This window comes from Anticarsia gemmatalis, chromosome W (assembly GCF_050436995.1).
Source record: "Anticarsia gemmatalis isolate Benzon Research Colony breed Stoneville strain chromosome W, ilAntGemm2 primary, whole genome shotgun sequence".
Lineage (NCBI taxonomy): Eukaryota > Metazoa > Arthropoda > Insecta > Lepidoptera > Erebidae > Anticarsia > Anticarsia gemmatalis.
This window is the reverse complement of record NC_134775.1, coordinates 3445273-3458848: the sequence shown is the minus strand read 5'-3', so window position 1 is coordinate 3458848 and position 13576 is coordinate 3445273. Positions and strand designations below refer to the sequence as shown.

At 39.1% G+C, this 13576-nt stretch overlaps 1 protein-coding gene across 1 annotated transcript; it reads right to left on the bottom strand.

The window, feature by feature from the left end:
• On the bottom strand, positions 1-12174 carry LOC142985824 (uncharacterized). The gene is made up of 4 exons (XM_076134067.1): positions 12015-12174; positions 11206-11928; positions 1311-1564; positions 1-24 (listed from the first exon to the last, which is right to left on the bottom strand). Exons 1-4 carry the CDS (start codon positions 12172-12174, stop codon positions 1-3), a joined length of 1161 nt encoding a protein of 386 aa, XP_075990182.1.
• Positions 12175-13576: the final 1402 nt, after the last annotated feature.

Genomic DNA, 13576 nt, shown 5'->3' with positions numbered 1-13576 from the left:
TTAATCTAACTCTAATTCAAAAACCTGTAATTTATAACTTTGTATTAGTTAGAATATAAGTGCATGTCCTTTTTTTATATCTTTCCTTGTACACCACTTTTATCATTTTAAAATATGTTACTGAAGAGCGGGGCCTCCTAGCACAGGTATATCTTTTACTTAAAAGGAGGTCTCTATTGTAAGATTCAATGTAAAGTTGTACTAGTTACTGCAATAAAACATTTTTATTTTTATTTTATTTTTTTAAAAAACAATAACTTATCACTATGATAAGATGTCATTAAATGTAATTGATTATTCAACCTATGTATACGCCTATTTTCCCTTTCTGTAAGAGATTGTGAGTACGGGAATGCGCAGATAATTAATTTACCTAAATCTAATTGCAATAAACTGTCTAAATCAATAATATCAGTTTTATCTAAACCTAAACTATCACCTATCAGTAAAACTACTGTTGTATTTATATCTAAGCGAGTGTTCCTAATTCTATCTACTATTTGATTTAATTTGAGGTTATGGTAACAGTTATTTTTAAAACTACAATGTAAGTTGTTGTTTATTATAGGTCCTAAGTTAATGCCTAACTTATCTGAGAACATAGCTACTCTGTTCTTTGTGTTAAGATCTATAAAGGAAGAGGGAATACAGTCAGATGAGTCGGTCAGTGAAGTCTCAGTACCTAAACTAATTTGAGGTTCTAACTGTTCTAAGTCACAAGGGGGTCCCTGAGACTGAGAACACCTAGTGCATGGAGTGCTATCAGCTAAGGCCCTAACACGCTCTAAATTTTCCCTGCCAACTTTAGCAATCTCATCGTATTTTAGTATGTAATCATGAGTTTCACGTTCATAATCTAAGGTAATTTTTGTTAATTTAGATTCTAGGTATGAGATTTGTGACTTAAGGTCAAGAGTGTGTCTGTCATACATTAGCCTACTGGAGATGAGTTCTTCACTACAACTATTGACTTCTAAAACTAGTTCCCTACGTTCCTCAATCAAATCTTTATTTGATTTAACCAATAATCTAAGTTTGTTAAATTTCTTGAGTTTTAATTCTAATTTTTTAATTATCTTACTAATTCTAGTGAATTTCCTAAACTTTTTATTGCTTCTAACTCTAGTTAACAAAGATTTACAGCCTATAAGCTCAGAATACAAATGATGAGTTGCACTACTGTCAAATGATTGTATTGACCGTTCCAATGAGATGATCTTAGTGTGGGCTTCATGCAGGCTTGTCTCTAGCTCATTTATGCGGCTCAGAGACCACTCATAGGTCTCATTACAGCTGCCAAATGAGCTAACTTCGTGTTGTAGCCTGTCCCGCTGATCCAGTAAGTCCATATTTTCAATATGGAGCTCAGCAAGTTCCCCCTTCAGTGATACAACCTTGTGGTTAACCTCGCTGATCTCTTCTTCACAGTCAACACGCTCCCTCAACAGCAGGCTGTTCTCATCTTTGCACTTCTTGAGCTCGAGCAGAGCAAGTTTAAGCTTGTTCTCAGTATCCTTTGCTGTTGCCTTCCTGGTCATCATGGTTGATATTAACAACAAAGGATCTGAAATGTTATAAAGGAAGTTGAGATATACAGCAGAATATAGAGAGAATTAGTTGGGGAAAGTTAGTATTTATTGAGATGGTCTATGTTAGTATTGTTAATAGTTTTAGAAGAAATATACACAAAGTAACTAACAAAAGAAAGAGGAAAACACAGATAAAGATATAGGGGATAAATAATAAGGGGTTAGTTGGACCTTGCAGTTAAATAATCTATAATTACAATGATATTACACAATGTTTTTTAAGTGGGTAGGTTTAGACCAAAAAAATTAATAAAATAAAAAAACTATAGCGTTGCAGTTAGTAGGAAACCTTACAATTAGACTCTTACAATACTAATTAAACTGAATGGTATAAAGGGCAATAAGCTACAATGGAAGAATATAACACTGAATCAGTGCTGCGTTGATTCAATGTTGAAGAGTATGGCGGTAGTGAGCCTGAATATGCTATACTTTATCTAGCGGATTTTAGATAAATCTAAGAAGTCTATAATAACAAGCGATACGAAATACTCCCTGTATTTATCAAACACTTATTCCTTGTTTGAATTTGAAATACGTTGACGCCTTGACACTTGGTTGGCGTAATTATATTGTTGTCTTAATCACACTTTTCCATCTTGATTGACTATTATATTAGCAGAAGACAACCTAATTGCACTTATTTACAACTTTTAGACACAATTATTGACAAATACGTAATAAATAAATAAAAATCGAATTTTAAAACTGAGAGCAAAAATTTCAAGTCACTACACCAGTGTTGCCAGCCTAAAAAAAGTAAAGTACGAAAGTGTAATCAGTAGCGTCGAGGAAACGATTGCTCGTAATAAAATACCGCCCGGCGACGCCGATACCCTGCGACAGGACGTTGCGGTTATATTACGAAAATCGAAGGTTCCAGGTTAGTGTAGTGTGTGATGACGGTTGGAAAAATCAAAATATGAGGGTGGATGGACATTCGTCCGCCTCATATACACGAAGTTTCCTGTCATCGCTGCTCCAGTCAGCCTGCGACCACGGCGAGTGCAACCTGCGCCTAAACGTTAGGCATTTTAAGGTAAAATGCGTGTTCGCGTTAATTCCCGTATTCTATTATACATTAAGGCTTGATATGTTCCAAATGTTACTATTCTATTGAAGAATTTTTAAACGACAAAATTTTATGAAATGACTTTTTTATTGATCGGAGTGCTGAATTGACATGTATTGTTTCCTATTAGTTTATAATTATGGTAATCTGTTTTTGATGAAGTATAACTTTATAATTAATTTTGTTAAAATTTTTATTCTTTTGACATTTAATTTGATATTTTCAGAAATTTTATTTTGTAATAAATACATGAAATATTTGTACGCCATTAATATGGCATGAATATGTAGAGCGTATTACTAACATGTAACACAATTGTTATTCGCGCGCGAACGTTGATCGTGGCAGACGCGTTTCGGAGTGCATTCATATTGTTTTGTTATCGCCTCGCTCCACCGTTTGAGAATGTTATTCAACAATGGATAGTAGCGAACTCGAACTAGATAAATCTATTGGGACAGTGAATGCGAATAATTACGTAGAAGAATATTGTGAGATTATTAGTTACAGTAATTGAGAGATTATGGAGATGACCGGATATAGGACAAATGAAAGAGAAACGGGAGAAGTAAGACCTAGCAAGAGAAATAGACAAAAAGACCAAGATGAAATGTGGACAAACATTACTAGGCGAGGTAAACGATTTGCGCGATCGAGTCTAACAGATGAAGTGGTAAGAATACTTGAGAATAAACTCGAAATTAGCATTACAGCTACTGAAAAGTTACCTAAACAGTTTGGTTTAGCAAAAAATATTAAAAAAAGAAAACATTACGGGTATCATAAATATTAAATATATTAATGCCTACAATGTCCTCATTCAGTTCAGTAACGAAGAAAGTGCAGAGAAATTAATTGAATCAAAATGCAAAGAAACAAGTATGAAGTTTCAAAAAACATTGGAAATTAGGGAATCTTCTGGAGTTATTAAAGACATATATTTTGAAACTCGTGATGAAGAAATGATCGATGGCATTAAATGTGAAACAGAGATCACAGGTATTAAAAGACTAAAAAGAATAAATACAAATAGCGGCCAATGGGAACCTGGAGAAGCAGTCAGATTAAGTTTTAAGGGATCCTCCTTGCCTGCTTACGTTTACATATTTGGCACCAGAGTTAAAGTATTCCCCTACCAGTATCCAGTGACCCAATGTTCTCGTTGTTGGCGATATGGACATACAATTAAAGTCTGCTCAGCGATTAAAGATATATGCCCGAAATGCACTAAATTTCACACAAATTGCGATACCAAGGAATTTAAATGCAATAACTGTTCTGGAAAACATATGGCCCTATCCCGTACGTGTCCAATGTACATAAAAGAAAAAAAGTTACGAGAACTTATGGCTGAATTTAACTGCACGTATAAAAGAGCTTTGACGTTCTATGTTCAACCAGAACCTATTCACGACAGTGAAATTAGAACGGAATCAGAAATAATCGAACAAAGAGAACTGGCATCAGAAGAGGAAGAGATTCAGCAAGTCGAAAACGGAGAATTTATATTAGAAAATACAATACAAGATAAAATTACATATGCAGACCAACTAAAGAAACCGAAAAACTCAAAGCACAAGCAATCGAAGGCCCAGAATGAAACTAAGAAGAAACAAAAAACGGATACTAGGATTAATTGGTCCGAATTCTTAGAAAATAAGACTGAAACAACGAACAAAATACCAGGAAACATGTACAATAAAAATGAAAAATCGGAAAATAATTGGAAATTAGTGTGGACTAAATTAAAAGAAAAACTTTGGGATAGTGAGAATAGCTTGGAAAACAAATTACTAGATTGCGCTAAAATTATCTTTGAGTGGATTTAATATTTTTTAATGAAATACATAATTAATTTGCCTTTCTTAGCCGAAATAAAAAAATGGATAACAGTAACATAAACACAAACTTAAAAATAAATATTATTCAATGAAACGCCCAGAGCTTACGACCGAAATTAACTGAATTTGAAGCTGTACTTAACCAAGAAAAAATCCATATTGCCATTCTCAGTGAAACCTGGTTTAATCCACAGAGTACTCTCAGACTTAGCGGATATAATATATTCAGAGCGGATCGGGACGATGGTTATGGCGGCTTAGCAATATTTGTTCATCGCTCCATAAAAGCCACACAACACAACGTCAATATTTCAAATTCACAATTTCAAAAAGTACTCATCAAACTCCTTACCTGTAGTCACTTAGAAACTATAGTTTCTATATATTGCCCTTCGTCAGAACACACATCCAGAAACGATTGGGAGGATTTTTTTTTATAGGTGCAGCATAGAGCTCTCGTTGCAGGGGTTCTAAATGGCTATCACTCAAATTGGTCTTCTAGGATCGATACAAGAGGAAACCAGATCTTCGATTCAGTAATGGATAATAACTTGATTACCCTCAATGATAATTCACATACTCGCTTAAAGCTGGTTAATGGTGTTTTACAAAAATCTTCTCCAGATATAACTTTAGTTTCAACAGATTTAGCTTTAATACTAAATTGGTCAGTCACAAATTAAAATCTAGGAAGCGATCACATGATCATCAAAATCTCATTAGAATTAAACAAACAACAATCTTTAAAGACAAGGCGAATCTTTAAAAAGGCTGACCGGCAAGGTTACACACAAAAAAATGCATCATTGGTATCAAATATGGAATTTCCTTCAGATCTTCATTTGGCGTACAATAAATTCATAGATATTATAAATATTGCAGCTGATCAATATATACCAAAAACAAAAATCAACAGTAACCCAGTACCATCAAACAAATTTACACCAAAACCTAACCTAATGGAATCAAGAATTATCCCATATTGTTGCTCAAAGACGCCTTGCACTAGCTACATTTAGAAGAAATCCTACCCCATCAAATCTTGAAGAATTACAAAGAAAAGTGAGGGAAGCACAGAATGTAATTCGAAGGGCAAAGCATAAATCTTTTCAAGAATTCTGTAACGATATTGATGGGGTTACCTCTTCTAGTGTATGTCGAGACGTATGAGGTGGATGAAAGGATACAGTATACAGTCGTCGTATCTTGACCAAGGTAATTCCGAAAAATTTATGCGCAATTTGGCCCCGGATTATGTGACGCCACCCACTCCTCAATTTAAATCCCACAACCGACAACTGTCCGGTCTGATTTCGATACAGGAAGTATTAAACTCAACTTAAAAAATCTGTTACAGCTCCCGGAGCGGACAATATTTCATATTCTATGATAAGACATTTGCCACATTCTGCTAAAATATTTTGACGTATTTATATAATTCTTTTCTGATATCTGCTTTTGTTCCAAAACAGTGGCAAAAAGTCAAGATTATTCCTGTACCGAAACCAAATAATAGTCATAACTCATGTACAAATGTTAGACCTATTGCACTTATATCGTGTGTCTGTTAGATATTTCATACTATTATTGCGCGCAGACTCGAATGGTTTTTAGAAAGAAACAACTTATTAGCTGATAATACCACAGGTTTCCGGAGATTTAAGTCTTGTTATGAGAGTTTGTCTAGATCGGTTGCTCGCACTGAAATTGGTTTTGCTGAAAATTGCTCAACAGTTGGATGTTTTATAGACATTGAGAATGCCTACAATAATATAAACTTAATATCTCTTTTAAATAATTTGGATAATTTGTTGTTCTATTCTTTGCAGATATCTCTGGGAGTATCTTCACCACAGGCATTTAATTATTGAATTATACGATAATACCACGATTTCTCGAACTACAGGTGTTGGTATAGCTCAAGGGGACCCTTTGTCCCCTTTATTATTTAATGCAGCCACTATTAACATTTGTAATACCATCAATAATGTCTATGCAGGGCAATTTGCTGATGATTTCGTATTGTATGACACCAAAAAAACACTACACACTCTGAATATACAAAGTGCATTGAATACCTTTTAGTTGATGTTGTCTAATTTAGGTTTAAATATTTCTCATAAGAAAACAAAAGTATGCTTATTTAATAGACGAAGAAGTAGACATAGTATACATCTTACGGTAAATAATAACCCTGTTGAACAAGTTAACTGTGTCAAATACCTTGGTCTTTGGTTGGACAGTTCCTTAAAATGGTTTAAACACATAAATGAGGTAAAACAAAAAGTTTGTCGCTTCTTAAATATTTTCAAAGTTTTAGCTGGTGCAAAGTGGGGCGTACATCCCTTACATTTACGAAGATTATACATAGCAATCATCCGGAGTAGATTCGATTACGGTAGTTTCTTATACGGAAGCTGCGCGAATTGTCATCTTATTAAACTAGACCGCATTCAAAATCAAGCAATGCGAATTATTGGAGGATTTATTAAAGCACACCTATCCATGTAATCAAAAGTGAGCTATACATTCAACCACTGTTTACTAGGAGATTATTTTTAGCGAATAAATTTTATTTAAAATCCAAATCTACTTCAAACCATACCCTTATAAATTTATTAGAGGAACTGTCCCACCAATGCCAGGGAGGTTACTGGCGTAATAAGAAGCGACCACTGTTAGTCGAGGCCCACAACTGTTATTCTAATGTTCTTATCTGCTGCAGCCCGATATTAGATATCTATTCCTTAGACACCTGGTTAACCAATATTGACTTGACTAATGTGATTCATGATAAAATTGATTATTTAAGTACACCAAAAAGACTGCCTAATGTATCGACTCTTAAAACAATATGCACGAAAATGTTAAATAATGAATATAATTCTCATTACATGATATTCACCGACGGATCCAAATGTGACCACGACATGGGCGCTGCCTTTTTTGATCATCAACTTAGTACCAAAGCAAAATTCAAAATGAATACAAAAATATCTGTAATGCATTGTGAACTAATTGCTATTTCGGTAGCATTATCATACGTGTTAAGCAGAGACCACGAAAATTTTGTTATTTTGTCGGATTCAAAAAGCAGCCTCCAACATTTGGCTCGGAATCCCTCGAGTCTTCGAGGGTATCCGATAGCCATAACTATTTTGGATTCGATACGTAAACTCCAATCTTTAAACAAAAATGACTTTATTCAATGGACCCCCTCGCATGTTGGTATCATGGGCAACGAAGAGGCAGACTTAGGAGCTCGACAAGCTTTTATGAAAGGATATACTACTTATGCACGCCACTTTTCTCGGAATGCGTCGGTCTTATTAAAGCAAATATTACACGCTTATGGTATAAATATTTTGATGAAAGATCGAAATCGAAAGGAATTTGGTACAAAACTATCCAATCTTAACCTCTTCGGTGCCCATGGTTTGTACTGCGAGGTGGACGAGAAAAAAAGAAACATATGGTGTCTCTTCTAAGAATACGTTCCGGCCACATCCCGTCAAATAAGTTCAAATTTTTAGTGGGTAAATCTACTTCCCCAAGTTGCGTTGTTTGTGGAGTAGTCGAAGACATCTACCACGTATTGATGGAATGTGACCGGAATGTACATCATAGACAAAAAGTATTCAGACAAGGGGAAGATATCGAAGTTTGTAACAGCATTTTGGCTTCCCCTTTATCGGAGGAAGCTGAAATGTTGACTAAAATGCTTGATGTTATCTATAGAGATCAAGATATTCTATTGTAATGTTCTATAATTAGACTTTTAAAATTATAAATGTAATATACCTTCTTATCTTATCTTAGGGGTGGGGGTGCCAGTTAATGCCTGGCTGACACTTCGACCATTCCTGATCCTTTGTGTCACCCCCTCCTTTGCTACTCTTAACGTTGGGGGGCAGGGCAAATCTTATCAGTTTTGCTATGCACCCCACCGGAAGCAGCCTGTAGTCTTCTGGTTTAGGGTAACCGCATCCTAGAAGATCCATTCTTTTCCTTCCTAAAGCATCACACTCGCACAGTATGTGTTTCATGGTTTCTGCTTCTTCATTGCAGTGCCTGCATTTAGGGTCATCTATGGCACCTATTTTATTTAACACTAGCTGACCCGCGCAACTTCGCTTGCGTCACAAAAGAGAGAATGGGTCAAAAATTTCCCCGTTTTTATAACATTTTTTAATGGTACTCTGCTCCTATTGGTCATAGCGTGATGATATGTAGCCTATAGCCTTCCTCGATAAATGGGCTACCTAGCACTGAAAGAATTTTTCAAATCGGACCAGTAGTTCCTGAGATTAGTTCGTTCAAACAAACAAACAAACAAACAAACTCTTCAGCTTTATAATATTAGTATAGATTATAATATTAGTATAGATGTAGTTTGTGCCGTAGTGTCCTGTGAAAGCACCAAGTATTTTCTTGATGCTGTCTTTGCTGAGGTTTATTAGGTTATTACTCCAGCTTTTGTTGACGTTATTTATGAACAGTTTCGAATGGGTTAGTCCAGATATGGCTTTCCATTCTTTCAGATGCTGGTCCCTGGTGAAGTTGGTTATTGCCAGTTTGACTGTCGCATCAGGTAGTCCAATTATTGGTTCTGGACCTATTGGGAGTGATTCTGATCCTTTCCGTGCAAGTTCATCAGCTTTCTCATTCCCATCTATGCCCGCATGGCCTAGACCCAAACTAGCCTAACGTTGTTTGTACGACCTACCTTGTTCAGGTTCTTTATGCAATTCAGTACAAGTCCCGAATTGACCTTAAAACAGCAAAGAGCTTTAATAGCTGCTTGACTGTCGCTGAGTATATAAATGTCGCGATTTTTTGTATCTCGTTTTATAATCTCTTGGGTGCATTCGATGATTGCGTGTACTTCTGCTTGGAAGACTGAAGCATATCTGCCTAGGCTAGTGCTTATGCTGCAGTCCTCCGAGTGGACGCCTGCTCCTGTGCCATTCTGCATTTTGGAGCCATCGGTGTACCATATCTGTCTCGATTTGGTTTGTGTGTAGAGACCTTGACTCCATTCTTCCCTCGTCGGAATCGGCATCTTAAAGTTTCTGTGAGTGACTAGTATTGTCTGTATTTTGTCAGAGTTCATATCTAGCATCTCTTTTAGATGAGGTTTTATGCCCATGTTTGTATGGTTGCACGTCATCATCTTCCTTGTCCCGAGGTTTGCATCTTTGAGTCTTTTCAACGCATTGATTGCCTCTCTTTGGACTGTAAGGTGCAATGGAGTGATTCCAAGTAAGGTTTCCATTGCCGCCGTTGGTGTTGTTCTGAAAGCACCTGTTATAGACATGCAGGCAACCCTTTGGATTGTGCTGAGCGCTTTCTTGCATGTCTCTTTATTGGTTCTTGGCCACCATACTACACTTCCATACTTGATGATGGGTAGGATCATCATTGTGTAGATCCAGTATAGTACCTTTGGTTGGAGTCCCCATGTTTTGCCATAGGCCCTCCTGAGCATGCCAAAAATTCTTAAGGATTTATTGGTTACTAGCTGACCCGCGCAACATCGCTTGCGTTACATAAGCGTTAAAAATTTTCCCCGTTTTTGTAACATTTTTCACTGGTACTCTGCTCCTATTGGTAGTAGCGCGATGATATATAGCCTATAACCTTCCTCGATAAATGGACTATCTAACACTGAAAGAATTTTTCAAATCGGACCAGTAGTTCCTGAGATTAGCGCGTTCAAACAAACAAACAAACAAACAAACTCTTCAGCTTTATAATATTAAGTATAGATAAGTATAGATATGCTCCTGGTGTTTTTTCCAGGTCAGATCTTTGTCCAGTATGAGACCTAAGTATTTGACCTGTGTCGACCATTGTAGTTCTTCTCCTGCCATCTTTAGGCTTTTGAAGTTTTTGAGGTCTCTTTTCCTAGTAAAGTACATCGTGGTGGTTTTACTAGGGTTGATGGATAGGTGGTTTTCTCTGCTCCATCTTTCTGCTATTTTGATCGCTTCTTGTGACAACTGCGAGACGATCGTCGGAATTTTTCCGTTGACCATAATGGCTAGGTCATCTGCGTAACCTACCGTGTAGAATGGTCCTGTGTTCAGTTCTTTCATTAGCGAATCGACCACTAGGCTCCACAGCAGAGGCGACAGCACCCCTCCCTGTGGGCAGCCTCTGGTTGTTCTGATGTGGATTGTATCGCCAGCTAACGTGGAACTGATAACTCTGTTTTGCAGCATATTCCCGATCCATCTGCAGATGGTTGGGTTCACGCCATGTTTTATAGCAGCATCTTGGATAGCTTCGAAGGTGGTTCTGTCAAAGGCCCCTCCTATATCTATGAAGGTGGCCACGCATATTTCTTTGCTTTCCAGTGCTGCCTCTGCTCGTTCTATCACTAGATGAAGAGCTGTTTCGGTCGATTTCCCTTGTTGATAAGCACATTGCCTATCATGGAGTGGATTATTTCTTAAAGGTCCGTCTCTTATATGTTTGTCAATCAGCTTTTCGATCGTTTTAAGTAGAAACGATGTAAGGCTGATGGGTCGATATGACCTAACATCTTCGTAGTTTGTTTTTCCTGGTTTAGACAGGTATACTACTTTCACTTTTGACCATAGTTTTGGTATATGGCCATAGGCTAGGCATGCTCTGTAAATACGCACCAAGTGTGGTATTAACACATTGCTGCCTTTTTGTAGGAGTATGGGGTATATACCATCTGGTCCTGGTGATTTGTAGGGCTTAAAGCTGTCAATTGCCCATTTCAGAAGGTTCCCATCTACTATTTTCCTGGCTGTGTTCCATTCAGCCCTTGACGTCTTGATGAGATTTTCTTCGCTATGCATTATATCTTCATCTGTCATTATGTTGATGATAGTTGAGCCTGGGAAATGTTCGGTAGCCATAATGCATAGCGTTTCTTCCCCAGATTCTGTGAGTTTCCCGTCTTTGTTTTTGATACTGGTGAGCGGGCTCTCTTTGGCCAGCGATAGTGCTTTGGTCAGTCTCATGCTTTCTGGAAGCGAGCTAATTAGGCCGCAATGATCGGTCCAGGATTTGCGCTTGCTTTTCCTTACAGCTTTGTGATATTCAGTTAGCTTTTTTGAATAGTCACTGTAGTAATTTCGTGCCTTAGCTCTATTAAAGGCGATTCTGGTTTCGCGTTTTAGAGCCTCTAGTTCCTTGTTCCACCAAGGGACTTTTTTGGGTTTGATTTCTTTTGCCGGGCAGTTATCCGTCCAGGCCTGTGTGATCGTTTTCGATAACCGGTCTGCTTCAAGTTCTATATCCAAGGTAGAATTGAGCTTGCACTTCGGGTCACCTAGCAAGATCTTTAGATCTTTGCTATAGTTAACCCAGTCCGTGTGTTTGGGATTCCTTCTGATCGTAGTTGTGTCTACTCGAGTCGTCCCATAGTTAAAGCATATATATCTATGATCTGAAAGCGAGATTTCATTTGATACATGCCAGTTAGCGATATGATTGCTAGCAGTGTTAGTGCTAGGGTTATATCTATTACCTCACCTCTCCGCGCATTGACGAAGGTAGGGCTGTTTCCTCGGTTGAGTAATTGTAAAGGAGAACTTACCAGATATTCCAGTACTTTTTCTCCCCTTCTATTGGTGTCCGAGCTGCCCCAGATCACGTGGTGAGCATTTGGATCGCATCCAATAATGATGTCCATCTTGTGCTTGATGCTGTGGTTAACCAGACCTTCAAGTTGTGTTGGGATCGGGTTAGGTTCCTCATAGGGAAGGTAGACAGCGGCAGAAATAATGGTCTTGCTGCTATCTTTTCCCCCTGTGTTGATCTTGACTGCCGTCAGATCCCTGTAGCAGAAGTCGTGCAGAGGCCATGCATTTACGCCATTTCTGGTGTATATGCACGTTCTCACACCGTTATTAGTGTTTCTGGAGTTCCATATTGTTCCTCCAGTGTCGTCTAATCCTTTGATTTCCCCTTTATATATGTAGGGTTCTTGTATGAGAGCAATGTCGAATTTGCCTCCTTTTAGGGCTCGTGCCAGAAGGGCCGTGGCCGCCTCGTTGTGCTGTAGGTTAATTTGAACGTACCTTAAATTAAAGCCCCCAATCAACCATCAACATGGAGGGTTCCATGTTGATGGTTGATTGGGGGCTCATTTGGTGGTGGAGGTGGGGGGGGCAACTATGGATCGCCGCCCGCCTCGCTGTCGGGAGACGGCTCTAGGAGAGCGTCCTCCTCAAGCGCCAGGTTCCGCATTTCCCCAAAAAGGTCCTCAGTGCCAATGGTTGACACTGGGGATGGCGGGGCTCCGGGGGTCATGGGGCGCTGAGGTGGGTTCGCAGGCTCCGTCATTGTCGTTGAGGCGGGAGGGTCGCCTTCCTCAGGCGGCTCTCGTTGCTCCTCCCCTGACGTACTGGCCACCGGGGAGGCATCCTCTAGCAGCTTAAAAATGCTGAAATCGATGCCGGTGGGTAGCCTGTAGTCCCGGGCTTTGATGAACTCGGCCGAGTCCTTGTCCATCATGACGATTCTCCGCACCGTGAACTCGTCATTCTGGGTGTCGATGACTCGCCATTCCTGTGTTTTCAGGCCCGGGTTCATCTTCTCCACCAGCATCAGCACCCGCCTGTTGTCCTTTTCGGACGCGGCGCGCGATTTCCAGGCCATTTTGACCGGCTTCGGTAGGTCTTTGGCTGCCACTACTCTTATAATTTTATCCTCACCTACCTTTGAGCCGGTGAGCTCCTTCAGCCATTTCGCTGAGGTCTCATCGGCGCAGGTGAAGAACAGTGCCCCGGACACAATGTTGCCCATGTTGACGAGGGGCGGCGGACCGGTCAGTGCCATCAGCCGGTCGAACATCAGGTCCTGCACTCGGTGTCCTTCCTTGATGGTCATCTTCCTTTCAGGATACCCTTCAAGGATGACCGCCATCCTGAGGCTGGCCGCAACGACGTCCCGGTAGGAGCCCTGGGTTTTTGGCTTTTTGGCCTCCCGGGCTTGCTCTTGTGACCCGTCGCTTACCTCCCTTGCACGTTTGGTAGGTGCATCGTTGTTGCTCTGGAGTGCCTGCAGCTTCCTCAGCTGACGATTACGCCTTT